General features: G+C 44.9%; 1 protein-coding gene and 1 long non-coding RNA gene across 2 annotated transcripts in view; one reads left to right on the top strand and one right to left on the bottom strand.

Annotated features, from left to right (window-relative positions):
• The window catches only part of LOC111977897 (uncharacterized), a 176,937-nt gene that overhangs the window by 71,027 nt on the left and 88,356 nt on the right, over positions 1 to 17,554 (bottom strand). The gene's annotated exons all lie outside the window — the stretch shown is intronic.
• The window catches only part of LOC111971428 (leucine-rich repeat and calponin homology domain-containing protein 1), a 95,690-nt gene continuing 78,641 nt past the window's right edge, over positions 506 to 17,554 (top strand). The window contains exon 1 of the mRNA XM_070448339.1: positions 506 to 821. Within this exon, the coding sequence (XP_070304440.1) occupies positions 605 to 821 (217 nt within the window). The 5' untranslated portion in view covers positions 506 to 604. The remainder of the gene's footprint in view (positions 822 to 17,554) is intronic.

The raw sequence follows: 17,554 nt of genomic DNA, 5'->3' as shown, positions 1-17,554 counted from the left end.
CCATGGTGATCAGTATATCTGCTGATGCAAGCAGGTTATTCAAGCGTTTGACTCAGCACTCTCATTGGCAGTGAGGCCTCTCTCTCTCTGTCTCTCTGTGTGTGTTTCCCTCTCTCTCGCTCTCTCTCTGTTTCTCTCTCTATCAGACTCAACGAACTCCAGGAATCCTCATCCAAGATATAACATGAAATGAATGGTATGAAAAGTTTTTCTGTAATTGTAATTCTGTAAAGTTATTGTGCAGGCCTTTCAATCATTCAAAACCCATACTCACTGTGACTGAATCCCTAAGATGTGTTATTGTTCTGTATCACTCAGTTCATATGAACTACATAGGTAGGCTAGGGTACAGATAGTCATGTCATAGTAGGTCTTGAAGATAAATTATGGAAGTTTTATGTTTCGTCAGCAGGGGTCGCAAAATCCAAATTTACCAGTATGCCGTTGGTCTGGCTAGAGTTCAATGTAGTACTGTAAATAGCGCAGTCGCAGTGGGAGCGGAGGCAGTCGAAGAGGAAATCGCAAACCGTTGGAGTCTCTCCCATAGTTTGTGCTTGGATACAGTCGTTGCAGAGAATTTCTTTTAAATAAAGCAGGGGCTAATATGGCGACGTTGGGACCAGACCCTCGTCCCCATTCCCAGCTCGCTTCTGCCTCGATACAAAGTAACATCAGTGGCAATAACCTGCCTCCCAACCGCGGCTTGGAAAGAGCGTTGGAAGAAGGAGCGAACTCCGGGTTTTTGAACCTCAGCGCCAGGAAACTCAAAGAATACCCCAGGACAGCATCTAACTACGACTTATCAGATACGGTGGAAGCAGGTAAGAATAGACAATGCCGTATAATTCTTCTGAATCTCTTCCGCTCCTGCGCCCAGCAGTCCCGACAAAATGCATGGATTTTTGGAATTCAGGTAGTCTATTGGAGACGGAAGGGTTTTGTATTCTGTGTAAGCGATAACTTGATGTGTGGAGTTTGTTTGAATTAAGAAGTTTCAATTCCAGACACATGAACATGACAATGATGGAGAATTTTATGGACATGCCGTGTCTAGCGCACGACTAAGCTTTTCTCGATGCGGAGAATCAGCTTTGGCTGGGACAGATGTTCAGTATTGTGCGTAGGCAACGAAATGTGGGCCATTATAGATAGTATGGCCATAATGCTCCAACAAGGCTACTACTATAAATGCCCCCGGTCTGTATGTTTATGTCAAACAATGACGGAACAGCACGCTGCCCTTTCCTTTGAATTTTGTCCGGAAGATGTCGTGGAAATTCCCATATTATTTCCCAGAACCGTACTATTCCCTTTTCGGTGTCACACTCACCGCAGCCAATCATGGACAAAGTTTCTATGGTAGGCTGTCATACAACGAGCAGTCACGCTATTAACTCCAGTATTTTATACTGAAGAAAAATAGAAACGTAACATGCACGAATATAAAAGATTTTACTGAGTTACAGTTCATATGAGGAAATCAGTAAATTTTTATTAATTAATTAGGCCCTAATCTATGAATTTCACATGACTGGGAATACAGATATGCACCTGTGTATCCTTTAAAACGGATCATTCAAATTGCCATAGATAAAAAGCAATTATGTTCGTTGTCTGTAGCGTATACCAGCCCAATACACAACCCCACCGCATGACTGCCCTTTATTGTCCACAGCACAAGGTGTGTAATGATCATGCTGTTTAATCATCTTCTTGATATGTCACACCTGTCAGGTGCATGGATTATCTTGGCAAATGAGAAATGCTCACTAACAGGGACATAAAGAAATGTGTGCACAAATGGAAAATGTCTGGTATCTTTTAATTCAGCTCATGAAACATGGGACCAACACTTTGTTTATATTTTTGTTCAGTATAGATGGGCTGGGCCATGCATGACTGCGCACTGCAGCAATTAACCTACTGACAGATCAATGGATTTATCTTAGTAATTGCCTGGAAACCCGAAGTTGAATTGCGTTGAATTCTACGTCGGGAAGAAATGAGCATTTGAATCAGGAAAGTTTCCTCTCACGACCTCTACATGCCAGAATGTTGAATACAAGTATATTTTAATTTACTTTACCGGTTGTTCATGTGGTTGGGCCTTTTGGCGGTAGTAATGTGAGACAATATCCACAGGAAACTATTATTCCATCAACTTTTCAAAGCCCTGGTAGTGCATTCAGATTTCTATCACCCGAAGCATGCGATGTCCCGAGAAGAAAGTTTCCTGATTCAAATGCTCAATTCTGCCTGATGTAGAATTCAATGCAATTCAATGTTGGGTTTTCAGGCAAGCTTAATAAGTAAGGGCTGTCAATGGGTTTGACAGTAAATCCTAGTCTTTGTGTTTACCCCTTATGTGCATGTGTTTAGGATTGCACAACGCGTCATACATGATTCATGTGTGTTTAGTTGTGTCCTTGACCATTTCAGTGAGGAGTCAACTTATTGGCTCTAGTTTATAGTTTACATTATAACAGAGCGACCATAATCCATCCTCATAACCTGGAGTAGAAAATAGATCATTGCATTATTCTCATGCGTTTGGACGTAGTAGCAGGGGAGTTCCAGTCCATCATACGCAATCTGATACTAAATTACAGTTGGCAACATTCCATCAGCCTTGTTATCATGAGGTAATGTCATGAACATTGGCATAACGTTGCAGAAAAGTTATTAGAGCATATTGTACTCATGTAAATCAAATGTATTTATAAAAACCTTTTTACATCAGCAGATGTCACAAAGTGCTTATACAGAAACCCAGCCTAAAACTCCAAACGGCAAGCAATGTAGATGTAGAGACACAGTGGCTAGGAAAAACTCCCTAGAAAAGCAGAAACCTAAAGAGGATCCAGGCTCTGAGGGGTGGCCAGTCTTCTTCTGGCTGTGCTGGGTGGGGATTATAAGAGTATATGGCCATTAAGACCAGATCGTTCTTCAAGATGTCCACCATTGTTCCTGTACCCAAGAAAGAATAGGTAACTGAACTAAATGACTATCGCCCCGTAGCACTCACTTCTGTCATCATGAAGTGCTTTGAGAGACTAGTCAAGGATCATATCACCTCTATCTTACCTGACAGCCGAGACACACTTCAATTTGCTTACAGGCCCAATAGATCCACAGACGATGCCATCACACTGCCCTTGCCCATCTGGACAAGAGGAATACCTATGTAAGAATGCTGTTCATTGACTATAACTCAGCCTTTAACACCATAGTTCCCTCCAAACTCATCATTAAGCTTGGGGCCCTGGTTCTGAACCCCACCCTGTGCAACTGGGTCCTGGACTTCCTGATGGGCTGCCCCCAGGTGGTAAAGGTAGGAAACAACACCTCCACTTCGCTGATCCTCAACACAGGGGCCCCACAAGGGTGCATGCTCAGCCCACTCCTGTACTCCCTGTTCACCCATGACTGCGTGGCCACGCATGCCTCCAACTCAATCATCAAGTTTGCAGACGACACAACAGTAGTAGGCCTTATTAGCAACAATGACGAGACAGCCTACAGGGAGGAGGTGCGGGCCCTCGGAGTGTGGTGCCAGGAAAATAACCTCTCACTCAACGTCAACAAAACAAAGGAGCTGATCGTGGACTTAAGGAAACAGCAGAGGGAGCACCCCACTATCCACATCGACGGGACCGCAGTGGAGAAGGTGGATAGCTTCAAGTTCCTTGGCGTACACATCACTGACAAACTGAAATTGTCCACCCACACACAGTGTGGTGAAGAAGGCGCAACAGCCTCTTCAACCTCAGGAGGCTGAAGAAATTTGGCTTGGCACCTAAAACCCTCACAAACTTTTACAGATGCACAATTGAGAGCATCCTGTCGGGCTGTATTACCACCTGGTACTGCAATGGCACCACTCGAAACCGCAGGGCACTCCAGAGGGTTTTGTGGTCTGCACAACGAATCACCAGGGGCAAACTACCTGCCCTCCAGGACACCTACAAAGATCATCAAGGACAACAACCACCTGAGCCACTGCCTGTTCACACCGCTATCATCCAGAAGGTGAGATCAGTACAGGTGCATCAAAGCTGGAACCGAGAGACTGAAAAACAGCTTCAATCTCAAGGCCATCAGACTGTTAAATAGCCATCACTAGCACCTTAGAGGCTGCTTCCCTATATACAGTGGGGAGAACAAGTATTTGATACACTGCCGATTTTGCAGGTTTTTCTACTTACATAGCATGTAGAGGTCTATCATTTTTTTAATCATAGGTACACTTTAACTGTGAGAGACGGAATCTAAAACAAAAATCCAGAAAATCACATTGTATGATTTTGAAGTAATTCATTTGCATTTTATTGCATGACATAAGTATTTGATCACCTACTAACCAGTAAGAATTCCGGCTCTCACAGACATGTTAGTTTTTCTTTAAGAAGCCCTCCTGTTCTCCACTCATTACCTGTATTAACTGCACCTGTTTGAACTCGTTACCTGTATAAAAGATTCATGTCCACACACTCAATCAAACAGACTCCAACCTCTCCACAATGGCAAAGACCAGAGAGCTGTGGAAGGACATCAGGGCTAAAATTGTAGACCTGCACAAGGCTGGGATGGGCTACAGGACAATAGGCAAGCAGCTTGGTGAGAAGGCAACAACTGTTGGCGCAATTATTAGAAAATGGAAAAAGTTCCAAGATGACGGTCAATCACCCTCGGTCTGGGGCTCCATGCAAGATCTCACCTCGTGGGGTATCAATGATCATGAGGAAGGTGAGGGATCAGCCCAGAACTACACGGCAGGACCTGGTCAATGACCTGAAGAGAGCTGGGACCACAGTCTCAAAGAAAACCATTAACACACTACGCCGTCATGGATTAAAATCCTGCAGCGCACGCAAGGTCCCCCTGCTCAAGCCAGCGCATGTCCAGGCCCGTCTGAAGTTTGCCAATGACCATCTGGATGATCCAGAGGAGGAATGGAGAAGGTCATGTGGTCTGATGAGACAAAAAAAAATAGCTTTTTGGTCTAAACTCCACTCGCCGTGTTTGGAGGAAGAAGAAGGATGAGTACAACYCCAAGAACACCATCCCAACCGTGAAGCATGGAGGTGGAAACATCATTCTTTGGGGATGCTTTTCCGCAAAGGGGACAGGACGACTGCACCGTATTGAGGGGAGGATGGATGGGGCCATGTATCGCCAGATCTTGGCCAACAACCTACTTTCCTCAGTAAGAGCATTGAAGATGGGTCGTGGCTGGGTCTTCCAGCATGACAACGACCCGAAACACACAGCCAGGGCAACTAAGGAGTGGCTCCGTAAGAAGCATCTCAAGGTCCTGGAGTGGCCTAGCCAGTCTCCAGACCTGAACCCAATAGAAAATCTTTGGAGGGAGCTGAAAGTCCGTATTGCCCAGCGACAGCCCCRAAACCTGAAGGATCTGGAGAAGGTCTGTATGGAGGAGTGGGCCAAAATCCCTGCTGCAGTGTGYGCAAACCTGGTCAAGAACTACAGGAAACGTATGATCTCTGTAATTGCAAACAAAGGTTTCTGTACCAAATATTAAGTTCTGCTTTTCTGATGTATCAAATACTTATGTCATGCAATAAAATGCAAATTAATTCCTTAAAAATCATACAATGTGATTTTCTGGATTTTTGTTTTAGATTCCGTCTCTCACAGTTGAAGTGTACCTATGATAAAAATTACAGACCTCTACATGCTTTGTAAGTAGGAAAACCTGCAAAATTGGCAGTGTATCAAATACTTGTTCTCCCCACTGTACATAGACTTGAGATAACTGGTCACTTTAATAATTGGAACACTAGTCACTTTAATGTTTACATATTTTGCATTACTCATCTCATATGTATATATTCTATTCTGCTGTATTTTAGTCTATGCCGCTCCGACATTGCTCGTCCAAATATTTATATATTCTTAATTCTATTCCTTCACTTTAAATGTATGTATTGTTGTGAAATTTAGATATTACTTGTTAGATATTACTGCACTGTTGAAGCTGGAAACACAAGCATTTCGCTACACCCGCAATAACATCAGCTAAACATGTATATGTGACCCATAACATTTTATTTGAGATGACCAGCAGGGTCAAATAATAGTGGTTGTAGAGGGTGCAACAGGTCAGCACCTCAGGCGTAAATGTTAATTGGCTTTTCATAGCCAAGCATTCAGTGGTCGAGTCACTGTTATTCCAGTGTCACATTAACGGCCTGGACACACACGCATTCTTGTATAGCTAACTTTGTGGGGACATATAATTCAGTCCCATTCAAAATCCTATTTTCCCTAACCTTAACCCCAAAACCTAACCTTAAGAGTAAAACTAACCCTAGCTCCTAAATCTAACACTAATTCTACACTTTATCCTAAACCCCCTAGAAATAGCATTTGACCTTGTGGGGACTAACAAAATGTCCCCAGTTGGTCCAATTTTTGTTTGTTTACTATTCTTTTGGGGACTTCTGGTCCCCACAAGTATAGTTAAACATGTGTACACACACACACACACACACACACATGCACTAGAGGCTACAAACAGGCCTTTAGCTACTCTTCTGTCATCGGCTGTCAGTCTGTCAGAGGGAGTGTGTCTTTACAGGCACACAGTACCACTATAACCCAACCTGAGGAAGAGATTAGTCTACCTGACAGGCTATACTGATGACTGATGAGGGAATGTGTGTAATAAGCACTACACAGTGTATGATTCGAGAGTGGGATCGAGGAAGGGTCAAATCGAAGTGTGCTTGGTTATGCTGCATGAGAAATCCATTGATGGCAGTTGAAGTACCCCCTTATCCCACTGTTAATGAAATGACATATGGCATAGAGATGGGACCAGCACCACTAACTGTAATGATAACATGAATAGGCTGTAATACTGTACCTAAGATCACTTAAAATGGCGCCGGAAGAAATGGCAGCAGTTTTACGGGCACCCAACCAATTGTGCTATTATGTGGGGTGATTTGTAACTTATTTTGTACATAATGTTTCTGCAACCGTATCTTATGGCAGAAAAGAGCTTCTGGATATCAGGACAGCGATCACTCACGTCGGATTAGACAAAGATTTTTTTCTTCAACAAGCAAGACTCACAGGACATTCTCCAAACACCCGACAGGGCCAACATCCCCGTTATTTGCAAGAGGAAGAAATGCAGGTACAGGGGACACAGAGCGGGATGCCTCGTGAGGACCCGCAGAAGGCGAGTGGGAAAGCTGCCGTTACCATTGATATTACTCGCCAACGTGCAATCATTGGACAATAAATTAGACGAGGTACGATCACGAATATCCTATCAAGGGGACATCAAAAACTGTAATATCCTATGTTTCATGGAATCGTGGCTGAATGACGACATGGATATTCAGCTAGCGGGATATACGCTGCACCGGCAAGATAGAACAGCACACTCCGGCAAGACGAGGGGGGGCGGTCTGTGCATATTTGTAAACAACAGCTGGTACATGAAATCTGAGGAAGTCTCTAGATTTTGCTCGCCTGAAGTAGAGTATATTGTGATATATTGGGCAGGCCACACTATTTGCCTAGAGAGAGTTCAGCTATACTTTTCGTGGCTGTTTATTTACCTCCACAGACAGATGCTGGCACTAAGACCGCACTCAGTCAGCTGTATAAGGAAATAAGCAAACAGGAAACCACTCACCCAGAGGCGGCGCTCCTAGTGGCCGGAGACTTTAATGCAGGGAAACTTAAATCAGTTCTACCAAATTTCTATCAACATGTTAAATGTGCAACCAGAGGGAAAAAAATTCTAGATCATCTGTACTCCACAAACAGAGACGCGTACAAAGCTCTCCCTCGCCCTCCATTTGGTAAATCTGACCACAACTCTATCCTCCTGCTTCCAAGCAAAAATTAAAGCAGGAAGCACCAGTGACTCGGTCTATAAAAAAGTGGTCAGATGAAGCAGATGCTAAACTACAGGACTGTTTTGCTATCACAGACTGGAACATGTTCCGGGATTCTTCCGATGGTATTGAGGAGTACACCCCATCAGTCACTGGCTTTATCAATAAGTGCATCGAGGACGTCATCCCTACAGTGACTGTATGTACATACCCCAACCAGAAGCCATGGATTACAGGCAACATTCGCACTGAGCTAAAGGGTAGAGCTGCCGCTTTCAAGGTGCGGGACTCTAACCCGGAAGCTTACAAGGAATCCTGCTATGCCCTGCGACGAACCATCACAGGCAAAGCGTCAATACAGGGTTAAAATTGAATCACACTACACCGGCTCCGACGCTCGTCTTATGTGTCAGAGCTTGCAAACTATAACAGACTACAAAGGGAAGCACAGCCGCAAGCTGCCCAGTGACACAAGCCTACCAGACGAGCTAAATCGCTTCGAGGCAAGCAACACTGAGGCATGCATGAGAGCATCAGCTGTTCCGGATGACTGTGTGATCACACTCTCCGTAGCCAATGTGAGTAAGACCTTTAAACAGGTCAACATACACAAGGCTGCATGGCCAGACGGATTACCAGGACGTGTGCTCCGGGCATGTGCTGACCAACTGGTAGGCGTCTTCACTGACATTTTCAACATGTCTGAGTCTGTAATACCAACATGTTTCAAGCAGACCACCATAGTCCCTATGCCCAAGAACACTAAGGCAACCTGCCTAAATGACTACAGACCCGTAGCACTCACGTCCGTAGCCATGAAATGCTTTGAAAGGCTGGTAATGGCTCACATCAACGCCATTATCCCCGAAACCCTAGACCCACTACAATTTGCATACCGCCCAAACAGATCCACAGATGATGCAATTTCTATTGCACTCCACACTGCCCTTTCCCACCTGGACAAAAGGAACACTTATGTGAGAATGATATTCATTGACTACAGCTCAGCGTTCAACACCATAGTACCCTCAAAGCTCATCACTAAGCTAAGGATCCTGGGACTAAACACCTCCCTCTGCAACTGGATCCTGGACTTCCTAACGGGCTGCCCCCAGGTGGTGAGGGTAGGTAGCAACACATCTGCCAAGCTGATCCTCAACACTGGAGCCCCCCAGGGGGTGCGTGCTCAGTCCCCTCCTGTACTCCCTGTTCACCCACGACTGCATGGCCAGGCACAACTCCAACACCATCATTAAGTTTGCAGACGACACAACAGTAGGCCTGATCACCGACAACGACGAGACAGCCTATAGGGAGGAGGTCAGAGACCTGGCCGGGTGATGCCAGAATAACAACCTATCCCTCAACGTAACCAAGACTGAGATGATTGTGGACTACAGGAAAAGGAGGACTGAGTACGCCCCCATTGTCATCGACGGGGCTGTAGTGGAGCAGGTTGAGAGGTTCAAGTTCCTTGGTTGTCTACATCAACAACAAACTATCATGGTCCAAACACACCAAGACAGTCGTGAAGAGGGCATGACAAAGCCTATTCCCCCTCAGGAAACTAAAGAGATTTGGCATGGGTCTTGAGATTCTCAAAAGGTTCTACAGCTGCAACATCGAGAGCATCCTAAATGGTTGCATCACTGCCTGGTACGGCAATTGCTCGGCATCCGTCCACAAGGCACTACAGAGGGTAGTGCGTACAGCCCAGTATATCACTGGGGCTAAGCTGCCTGCCATCCAGGACCTCTACACCAGGCGGTGTCAGAGGAAGGCCCTAAAAATTGTCAGACCCCAGCCACCCAAGTCATAGACTGTTCTCTCTACTACCGCATGGCAAGCGGTACCGGAGTGCCAAGTCTAGGACAAAAAGGCTTCTCAACAGTTTTTACCCCCAAGCCATAAGACTCCTGAACAGGTAATCAAATGGCTACCTGAACTATTTGCATTGTGTGCCCCCCCCAACCCCTCTTTTACGCTGCTGCTACTCTGTTTATCATATATGCACATTCACTTTAACTATACATTCATGTACATACTACCTCAATTGGCCCGACCAACCAGTGCTCCTGAACATTGGCTAACCGGGCTATCTGCATTGTGTCCCGCCACCCGCCAACCCCTCTTTACGCTACTGCTACTCTCTGTTCGTCATATATGCATAGTCACGTACATACTACCTCAATCAGCCTGACTAACCTGTGTCTGTATGTAGCCTTGCTACTGTTTTTCACTGTCTTTTTACTGTTGTTTTATTTCTTTACTTACCTATTGTTCACCTAATACATTTTTTGCACTATTGGTTAGCATTTCACTGTAAGGTCTACACCTGTTGTATTCAGTGTATGTGACATAAACTTTGATTTGATTTGTCACTGCAGGATAGCACTGTCTGTGCCACTTCTGCTTTTGCAGTGAGACGGTTATCAAAAGTATACACACGTTCTCTCTCACACACACACATTCTTACTCGGCTAAGGAAAATCCCAAACACAGTTTCATATTTGCTCATCTGCCTAAAACCAAAAGCTTACTTCTACCTGGTACCTACATGTTAGGACCTATGTGCAGACTGACACTGCTATGTAATACTACTGTATGTGGCCTGAATCTGATGTTGGTGCCCTTTTAACCCCCTCCCCACTGCCCCTATTTCCCTGTCAGTGGAGCTCAATGACTGAGATTGAGCCGTGGCCCAGGTCGGCAGCAAGGTGGCCAGAGGATCGCTAGATATTACTAGCGGTGATAATTACCCTACTACTGTCTGACTGGGTTTACACACTGATAACATTACTCCCAGTTACACACATACCTGTTGTTATTAATATCCTGGAATGTCACTTCTGACCTTCATCTGCTCTGCACCCTACCTGATGCGCGCACACTCCTACTACTGTGTCCACTCACTATAGACATCACTCATAGTTAACACATACAGACACTGTGCCACACAAAACGATGACAGTTGAATTGAGCGAACATTGGAACAGGCCTCCTCATAGTGGTCGGTTTGGCCACTCTGTTCTTTATAGATCAGATGGTAAAGTAACCATTGCTGGGTAAAGTAACCATTGCTGGGTAAAGTAACCATTGCTGGGTAAAGTAACCATTGCTGGGTAAAGTAACCATTGCTGGGTAAAGTAACCATTGCTGGGTATATCACCATTGGTGGGTATATCACCATTGCTGGGTATATCACCATTGTGAATTTGCACTGGGATGACGGAGGGTACTATATTTGAACTATATTTTTATAATCCATCTCAAATTAGTGGTCGCCATCAAAAAAAAAAAAAACTGAGTTATGTACACAGATGAAGCTCTGTCTTACACTTTGATGTTATGATGATCCTAAAGGTGTTTAGCTTTACAAGGTCCTGTTGGTCTAATCAGATTGCTGGTAGGATTAGAAAGGATGAGGAGGACACTCCGGCAACATTACCATTCTGCCTTCCTGACCGCAGAACTCAACTCACCCAGACTAGAGCGAGACCTTTTTTGGTTGTCTCCAGAAAGAGCCTGATTGATTTCATAATGATTCCCAGGGGAGGTTTTTGAGGAAATGGGAACCAAGCAGAAATATAAGAAAGGCGTCCACTTCAACTGGTGGCGAAAGTTCTCTGAATGTTGTGGTGACGTTATGTATCTGATTGTAGCATTGTTCTCTGGTTATTTATGTTTGAGTGTAATAGTCAGTTGTAGAGATTTTATTGGCCTGTTCTGAGGAATATGTCAGGAAAGGAAACAGCCTCCCATGACAAAGGGCATTTCTGGCATTGTTTCACGCCGTTCACTCACATTCTAGAGCTACAGCCTGAGTCTCTCTCTTTCTCTCTGTGTGTTGTGATGTGAGATGTGTTAGGGCCCAGACACACCAATAGCGTTTGCTGGCTGAGAGTACTTAGCACCTCAATGAAATTTGCGACCCGAGTGCACAATGATTACATGTAGAATCGCATGAAAAGTCTAGGCAGTTGCTCCCTTAAACACCACACACTGAACGATCGGCGCACCAACGAACGCAAATCCACATTCGGTGCGATGTGTTCCAGCCCTTAGCCTGGTTCCTAAAGAGCCACCTCCCCAGGTGCTGTGTGTGTGATCCTGTATTACGACCCTCAGCTCCAGTCCAGCCCCAGCACTCGTCCTTCACCACTGGGCTGGCTGCCAGGATACACTCTGGTGCCCTGTAAACACACAGACACCTGCTTTAATTTCTCTGTCCCCTCCCTGGGATGTCCTGTCAGACGTGCACGCACGCACGTACGTCTCTCTCCAACAGGAAGCTGTGAATTCCCAGGAATGCAACCAGGGATAGGGTGTTGGAGGGTAGAGTTTGTCTCTTCTGTGTACGGACCACACCTGAGAACTGTCATAAACCACAGCTGAGTTTTAAAAACAGACTCACACATCTACTATTCCCCCTCTCGCTCTCTCTCACACATTTACTGCCTATCTCACTAGTGTCTAGCGCTCCTTTTCTCTCTCCAATTATATCTCCCTTACACACATGTTAAGTTTTAGCATGGGGAGGATAATATGAGTCTTAGACAGACCTCATCGCCTCCAGCTAGTAAACTAGCTTCAAAAGTTAATTGTGTATCCTGTAGCCTTAGTATCGCTCACTCACACACATCCCTATATCACCAGGTCTAGATCTTAGACACGACACTGTGGGCTAGGCGCCGTGACGGTAACCGTGGTGATGGGATAAACAGGTTGCGGCGGGTGCTATGGTGGAGTATAGTCTGGGGATAGGAGAATAATGAGCTAATGCATTGTTAATGGAGCTGTTCAGAGGAGGTGATGCCCCAGAGACGGGCTGGAACAGCAGAAGATTGGGTTTCAGTATAGCAGGGGTCGGCAACAGGTGGCCTACGGGCCAAAACTGTCAGTGAGTGATTTAAAAATATATATATATATTTGGCCCCCAAATTTGCAGTGAACAAAACCTCAGGCTGAATCTAGTGGCCTACACCTGCACTACCGTATAACTAGTGAAATAAAGGTTTACTGTGGTGAGATGCAGGGCAGAAACTCCACAGGGCAGAAACTCCACAGGGCAGAAACTCCACAGGGCAGAAACTCCACAGGGCAGAAACTCCACAGGGCAGAAACTCCACAGGGCCTAACCTATGGAATGTGGACAGATGCAGTAGTAGTGGAATGGATGGCAATGATAGACTATGTTGCTTTGGCAATTTATTACTGAATTATCACTATTGATTTATTAGGTCAGTAAAGTTAATTGAATCAAAATAATGGAATTTAGATGCCTCTACCCTTTCTCTTGCTTTTTTGGTACAGCTGTATAGATCCTCAATCTTCTGTTATTGTGTTTTTAATCAAGTTCGTTACCTCCGTGTGTGAGGGGGGTGTGTTTTTAAAAATGTATTTTTAAAAAACTGGAGCGTCACCATGGAGCACGGAATACACACGCTGCTCTAGAAACTGTTTGTTGTGACCCAGTGAGTGGCAGACAATCAGGGATTAGGACTAGGGATTATATGGGCTGGTTGTAATCCCTCCCTCCGCCTTTGACCTGTCAGTCCCTGGTAGGACTGTACTGGTACCATCAGACCTACACCTATAGCTCTACAGACACACTTTGACATTGTTTGTGTGTCTGACTGACTGGGTTTAAGTGTGTGTGTGTGTGTGTGTGTGTGTGTGTGTGTGTGTGTGTGTGTGTGTGTGTGTGTTGTGTGGTGTGTGTGTGTGTGTGTGTGTGTGTGTGTGTGTTGTGTGTGGCTGAGTGATGGTGTTAATGTGTTTTTTTTGTAGTTGGTACATTTAGGTGTTCTTTAATGAACTCTCCAGAGAAATGTGCAAACTCTAGAGGTATAGCGGAAAAGACGAGGGCATGCTGATGGTATTAACTCGATTAGAGGGTTAATTGCCTCTGGCTGTGATGTTTCGCTGGCAACCCCCGACACTGCACTGTCACGGCTCAACTGTGTTTTATACACACACACACACACACACACAAAATACCCTCACAAACACTCCACGCCACTACACACTCCTCCCCACTCCTACAACCACTGACCCGTGTCTTATCAGTCTCTCCCTGCCTCTGTATTAGTGCCCTTCTCTCGCTCTCTATCTATCCAATTCAATTCACTGGGCTTTATTGGCATGGGAAACATATGTTAACATTGCCAAAGCAAGTGAAGTAGATAATATACAAAAGTGAAGTAAACATTCCCTGCTCTCTCTTCTCTCTCTCTGCCACCGGCTGGGATGTGCTGTAGGGGGATGTGCTGTAGGGGGATGTGCTGTAGGGGGATGTTGACACAGTAATGTACCCCCCTCTGCCTCTTCACCTCCCCTTCACACAGACACAGTGTGACAGGATGGCATGGTGCCCTGCAGAACACACTCATAGGGTGGGTGGGTAGGTCAGTGGGGGAGGGGTGCAATTATGATGCCAGGGGCAGAATTTGGGTGATGTTGGGGAAGGGGTGGTGAGGTTCTAGTATGTGGGGGTGGATGAGAAGGGCTTATATTTTGGAGGATTACATTTTTTATTTTTAAAGGAGCTTATGTCTTCACATCATACACCCACCCACAGCCTTGAGCAAGTGCCAAATACTATCTTCGGTCCATTTAGCACTATGAATGTTAGAATAAAGTTTAGGGCTTTTTGGAGGCTCAATAACATTTTTGTTGCTTTATAGAACTCTGTTATGGTGAGGGTTCGTAAATGTGCGTGGGGTATTTGAATGGCCTTGCTAAATATCATTGATTATAGGAAAACACAAGTTATTTTGGTCATCCTGGATATTGTCTCAAGCCAGCAGATGACCCAAAACCATGCTGCAACGCCATAACAACACTGGTAACATTGGTTGTTGGTCAGAGCTGTTCTAATAGAACTCTTCAGGCATGTTTGGTTGCTAAGAGAGGGAGAGGTTCTTGTCTGGCGGATATGAGCGTCTGTGTTTGTTTCACGCTCCACAGGCTGGGTTCAAAGCTCTGCTCTGTGGAGGCATGAGGGGAGCAGCATACCGCCCTGCATCCCACTGCTGGCTTGCTTCTGAAGCTAAGCAGGGTTGGTCCTGGTCAGTCCCTGGATGGGAGACCAGATGCTGCTGGAAGTGGTGTTGGAGGGCCAGTAGGATGCACTCTTTCCTCTGCTCCAAAAATAAATTTCCCCAATTCCCCAGGGCAGTAATTGGGACATTGCCCTGTGTAGGGTGCCGTCTTTCGGATGGGACTTTAAACCAGTGTCCTGACTCTCTGTGGTCACTAAAGAGCCCATGGCACTTATTGTAAGAGTAGGGGTGTTTACCCTGGTGTCCTGGCTAAATTCCCATTCTAACCCTCATACCATCACGGTCACCTATATCATCCCCAATTTATAATTGGCTCATTCACCCCCTCTCCTCTCCCCTGTAACTATTCCCCAAGTCGTTGCTGTAAATTACAATGTGTTCAGTCAATTTACCTGGTAAAATAAGGGTTAAATAAATTAAAATGTGTACAGCAGATAGGACCTGTATAAAATAGTTATTTTAGCCTGGTAAACACAGTCTAGTTAAATGGTATCGGTTCTGGGGAAGTGGTGCACTCAGATAAAGATGACAGGAACTGGAGTTTCTACTCGATTCCTGATCTCTCTCTCTCTAGGGGGTTTCTGTGTGTGTCATTAACACCCTTGGCGTATTGGTGTGAGGTGTCACCAGAAATCCCCTTCTAAAGGCTCAATGACAGTACTGTCTCCCAGTGTTCTCAGATTCACTTGTTCTCTTGAGTCGGGGTAGCAAGGGATGGCCGACATTGCAGTAGGGGCAGGGAGGATGGTAGGATGGTGTGATATAAGGTTTGGTGTACGGGGGGGTATGCGGTGCCTCAGCATTTCCCAGCCAGGAAATGGCCTTAGCTGCTGCCCTTCCAAACAATGAGCCAGGCGGGGTGGGACTAGGATGGCTTCCTGCCTCTGTTACAGTACAGACCTGCCTCAGCCTCACAGCCCTCAGATACAAAACGTCACACAGACAGCAACACCATGTACCAGACCAGTACTGACCAGTAGAGAGCAGAGCAGTAAGAGCGGAGCTGTGTGTGCGTGTTGGAGCCAGGTGAAAATGTGTGATGGGTGTTTTCCCTGCTGCTCTGAGGCTGTCATGTGTCTAAAGGTAGCAGCAGCCTCAGCTGGGCCCCAAATGTGGTGACCTCATCACTCGACAGCATCAGTAGGCAGAGAGGAGGGCAGTAAGCCTGGGCATTCATTTGATAGGTACAGATTAAAACATCTACAGATTAAAACATAATTTAAAACATTGAATTCTACTTCGGCTGTGCTGTTTGAGGCGGAGGTAGCGGTCCTGCTGCTGGGTTGTTGCCCTCCTACGGCCTCCTCCACGTCTCCTGATGTACTGGCCTGTCTCCTGGTAGCGCCTCCATGCTCTGGACACTACGCTGACAGACACAGCAAACCTTCTTGCCACAGCTCGCATTGATGTGCCATCCTGGATGAGCTGCACTACCTGAGCCACTTGTGTGGGTTGTAGACTCTGTCTCATGCTACCACTAGAGTGAGAGCACCGCCAGCATTCAAAAGTGACCAAAACATCAGCCAGGAAGCATAGGAACTGAGAAGTGGTCTGTGGTCACCACCTGCAGAACCACTCCTTTATTGGGGGTGTCTTGCGAATTGCCTATAATTTCCACCTTTTGTCTATTCCATTTGTACAACAGCATGTGAAATTTATTGTCAATCAGTGTTGCTTCCTAAGTGGACAGTTTGATTTCACAGAAGTGTGATTGACTTGGAGTTACATTGTGTTGTTTAAGTGTTCCCTTTATTTTTTTGAGCAGTGTATATAAGCTATATACAGTGGGGAGAACAAGTATTTGACACACTGCCGATTTTTCAGGTTTTCCTACTTACAAAGCATGTGGAGCATTTTCTGGATTTTTGTTTTAGATTCCCTCTCACAGTTGAAGTGTACCTATGATTAAAAAAAATACAGACCTCTACATGCTTTGTAAGTAGGAAACACTGCCGATTTTGCAGGTTATCAAATACTTGTTCTCCCCACTGTGTATCTATATATATATATTTTTTTATATATTTGTAATAATGACTATTGCAATAATACTGACTGAACAATGAACTCTTTTATTTTAACTTAATATAATGCATAAATAAAATCTATTTAGTCTCAAATAAATAATGAAACATGTTAAATTTGGTTTAAATAATGCAAAAACACAGTGTTGGAGAAGAAAGTAAAAGTGCAATATGTGCCATGTAAAAAAAAAAAAAGAAAAGCAAATGGTTAAGTTCCTTGCTCCTGGTTCAATATTCCCAGTTAAGAAGTTTTAGGTTGTAGTTATTATAGGAATTATGACGCTTCGACTATTTATCTCTATACCATTTGTATTTCATATACCTTTGACTATTGGAGGTTCTTATAGGCACTTTAGTATTGCCAGCTTTATCTCGGGAGTTGATAGGCTTTAAGTAATAAACAGCGCTGTGCTTCAAGCATTGCTTAGAGCTGCTGGCAAATGCAGTAAAGTGCTGTTTGAATAAACGCTTACGAGCCTACTGCTGTCTACCACCGCTCAGTCATACTGCTCTATCAAATCATAGACTTAATTATAATAAACACACAGAAATACGAGCCTTTGGTTATTAATATGGTCAAATCCGGAAACTA

Source organism: Salvelinus sp. IW2-2015, linkage group LG2 (genome assembly GCF_002910315.2).
Source record: "Salvelinus sp. IW2-2015 linkage group LG2, ASM291031v2, whole genome shotgun sequence".
NCBI lineage: Eukaryota > Metazoa > Chordata > Actinopteri > Salmoniformes > Salmonidae > Salvelinus > Salvelinus sp. IW2-2015.
Note: the sequence above shows the minus strand (reverse complement) of the source record. Positions and strands in the feature narration are given on the sequence as shown.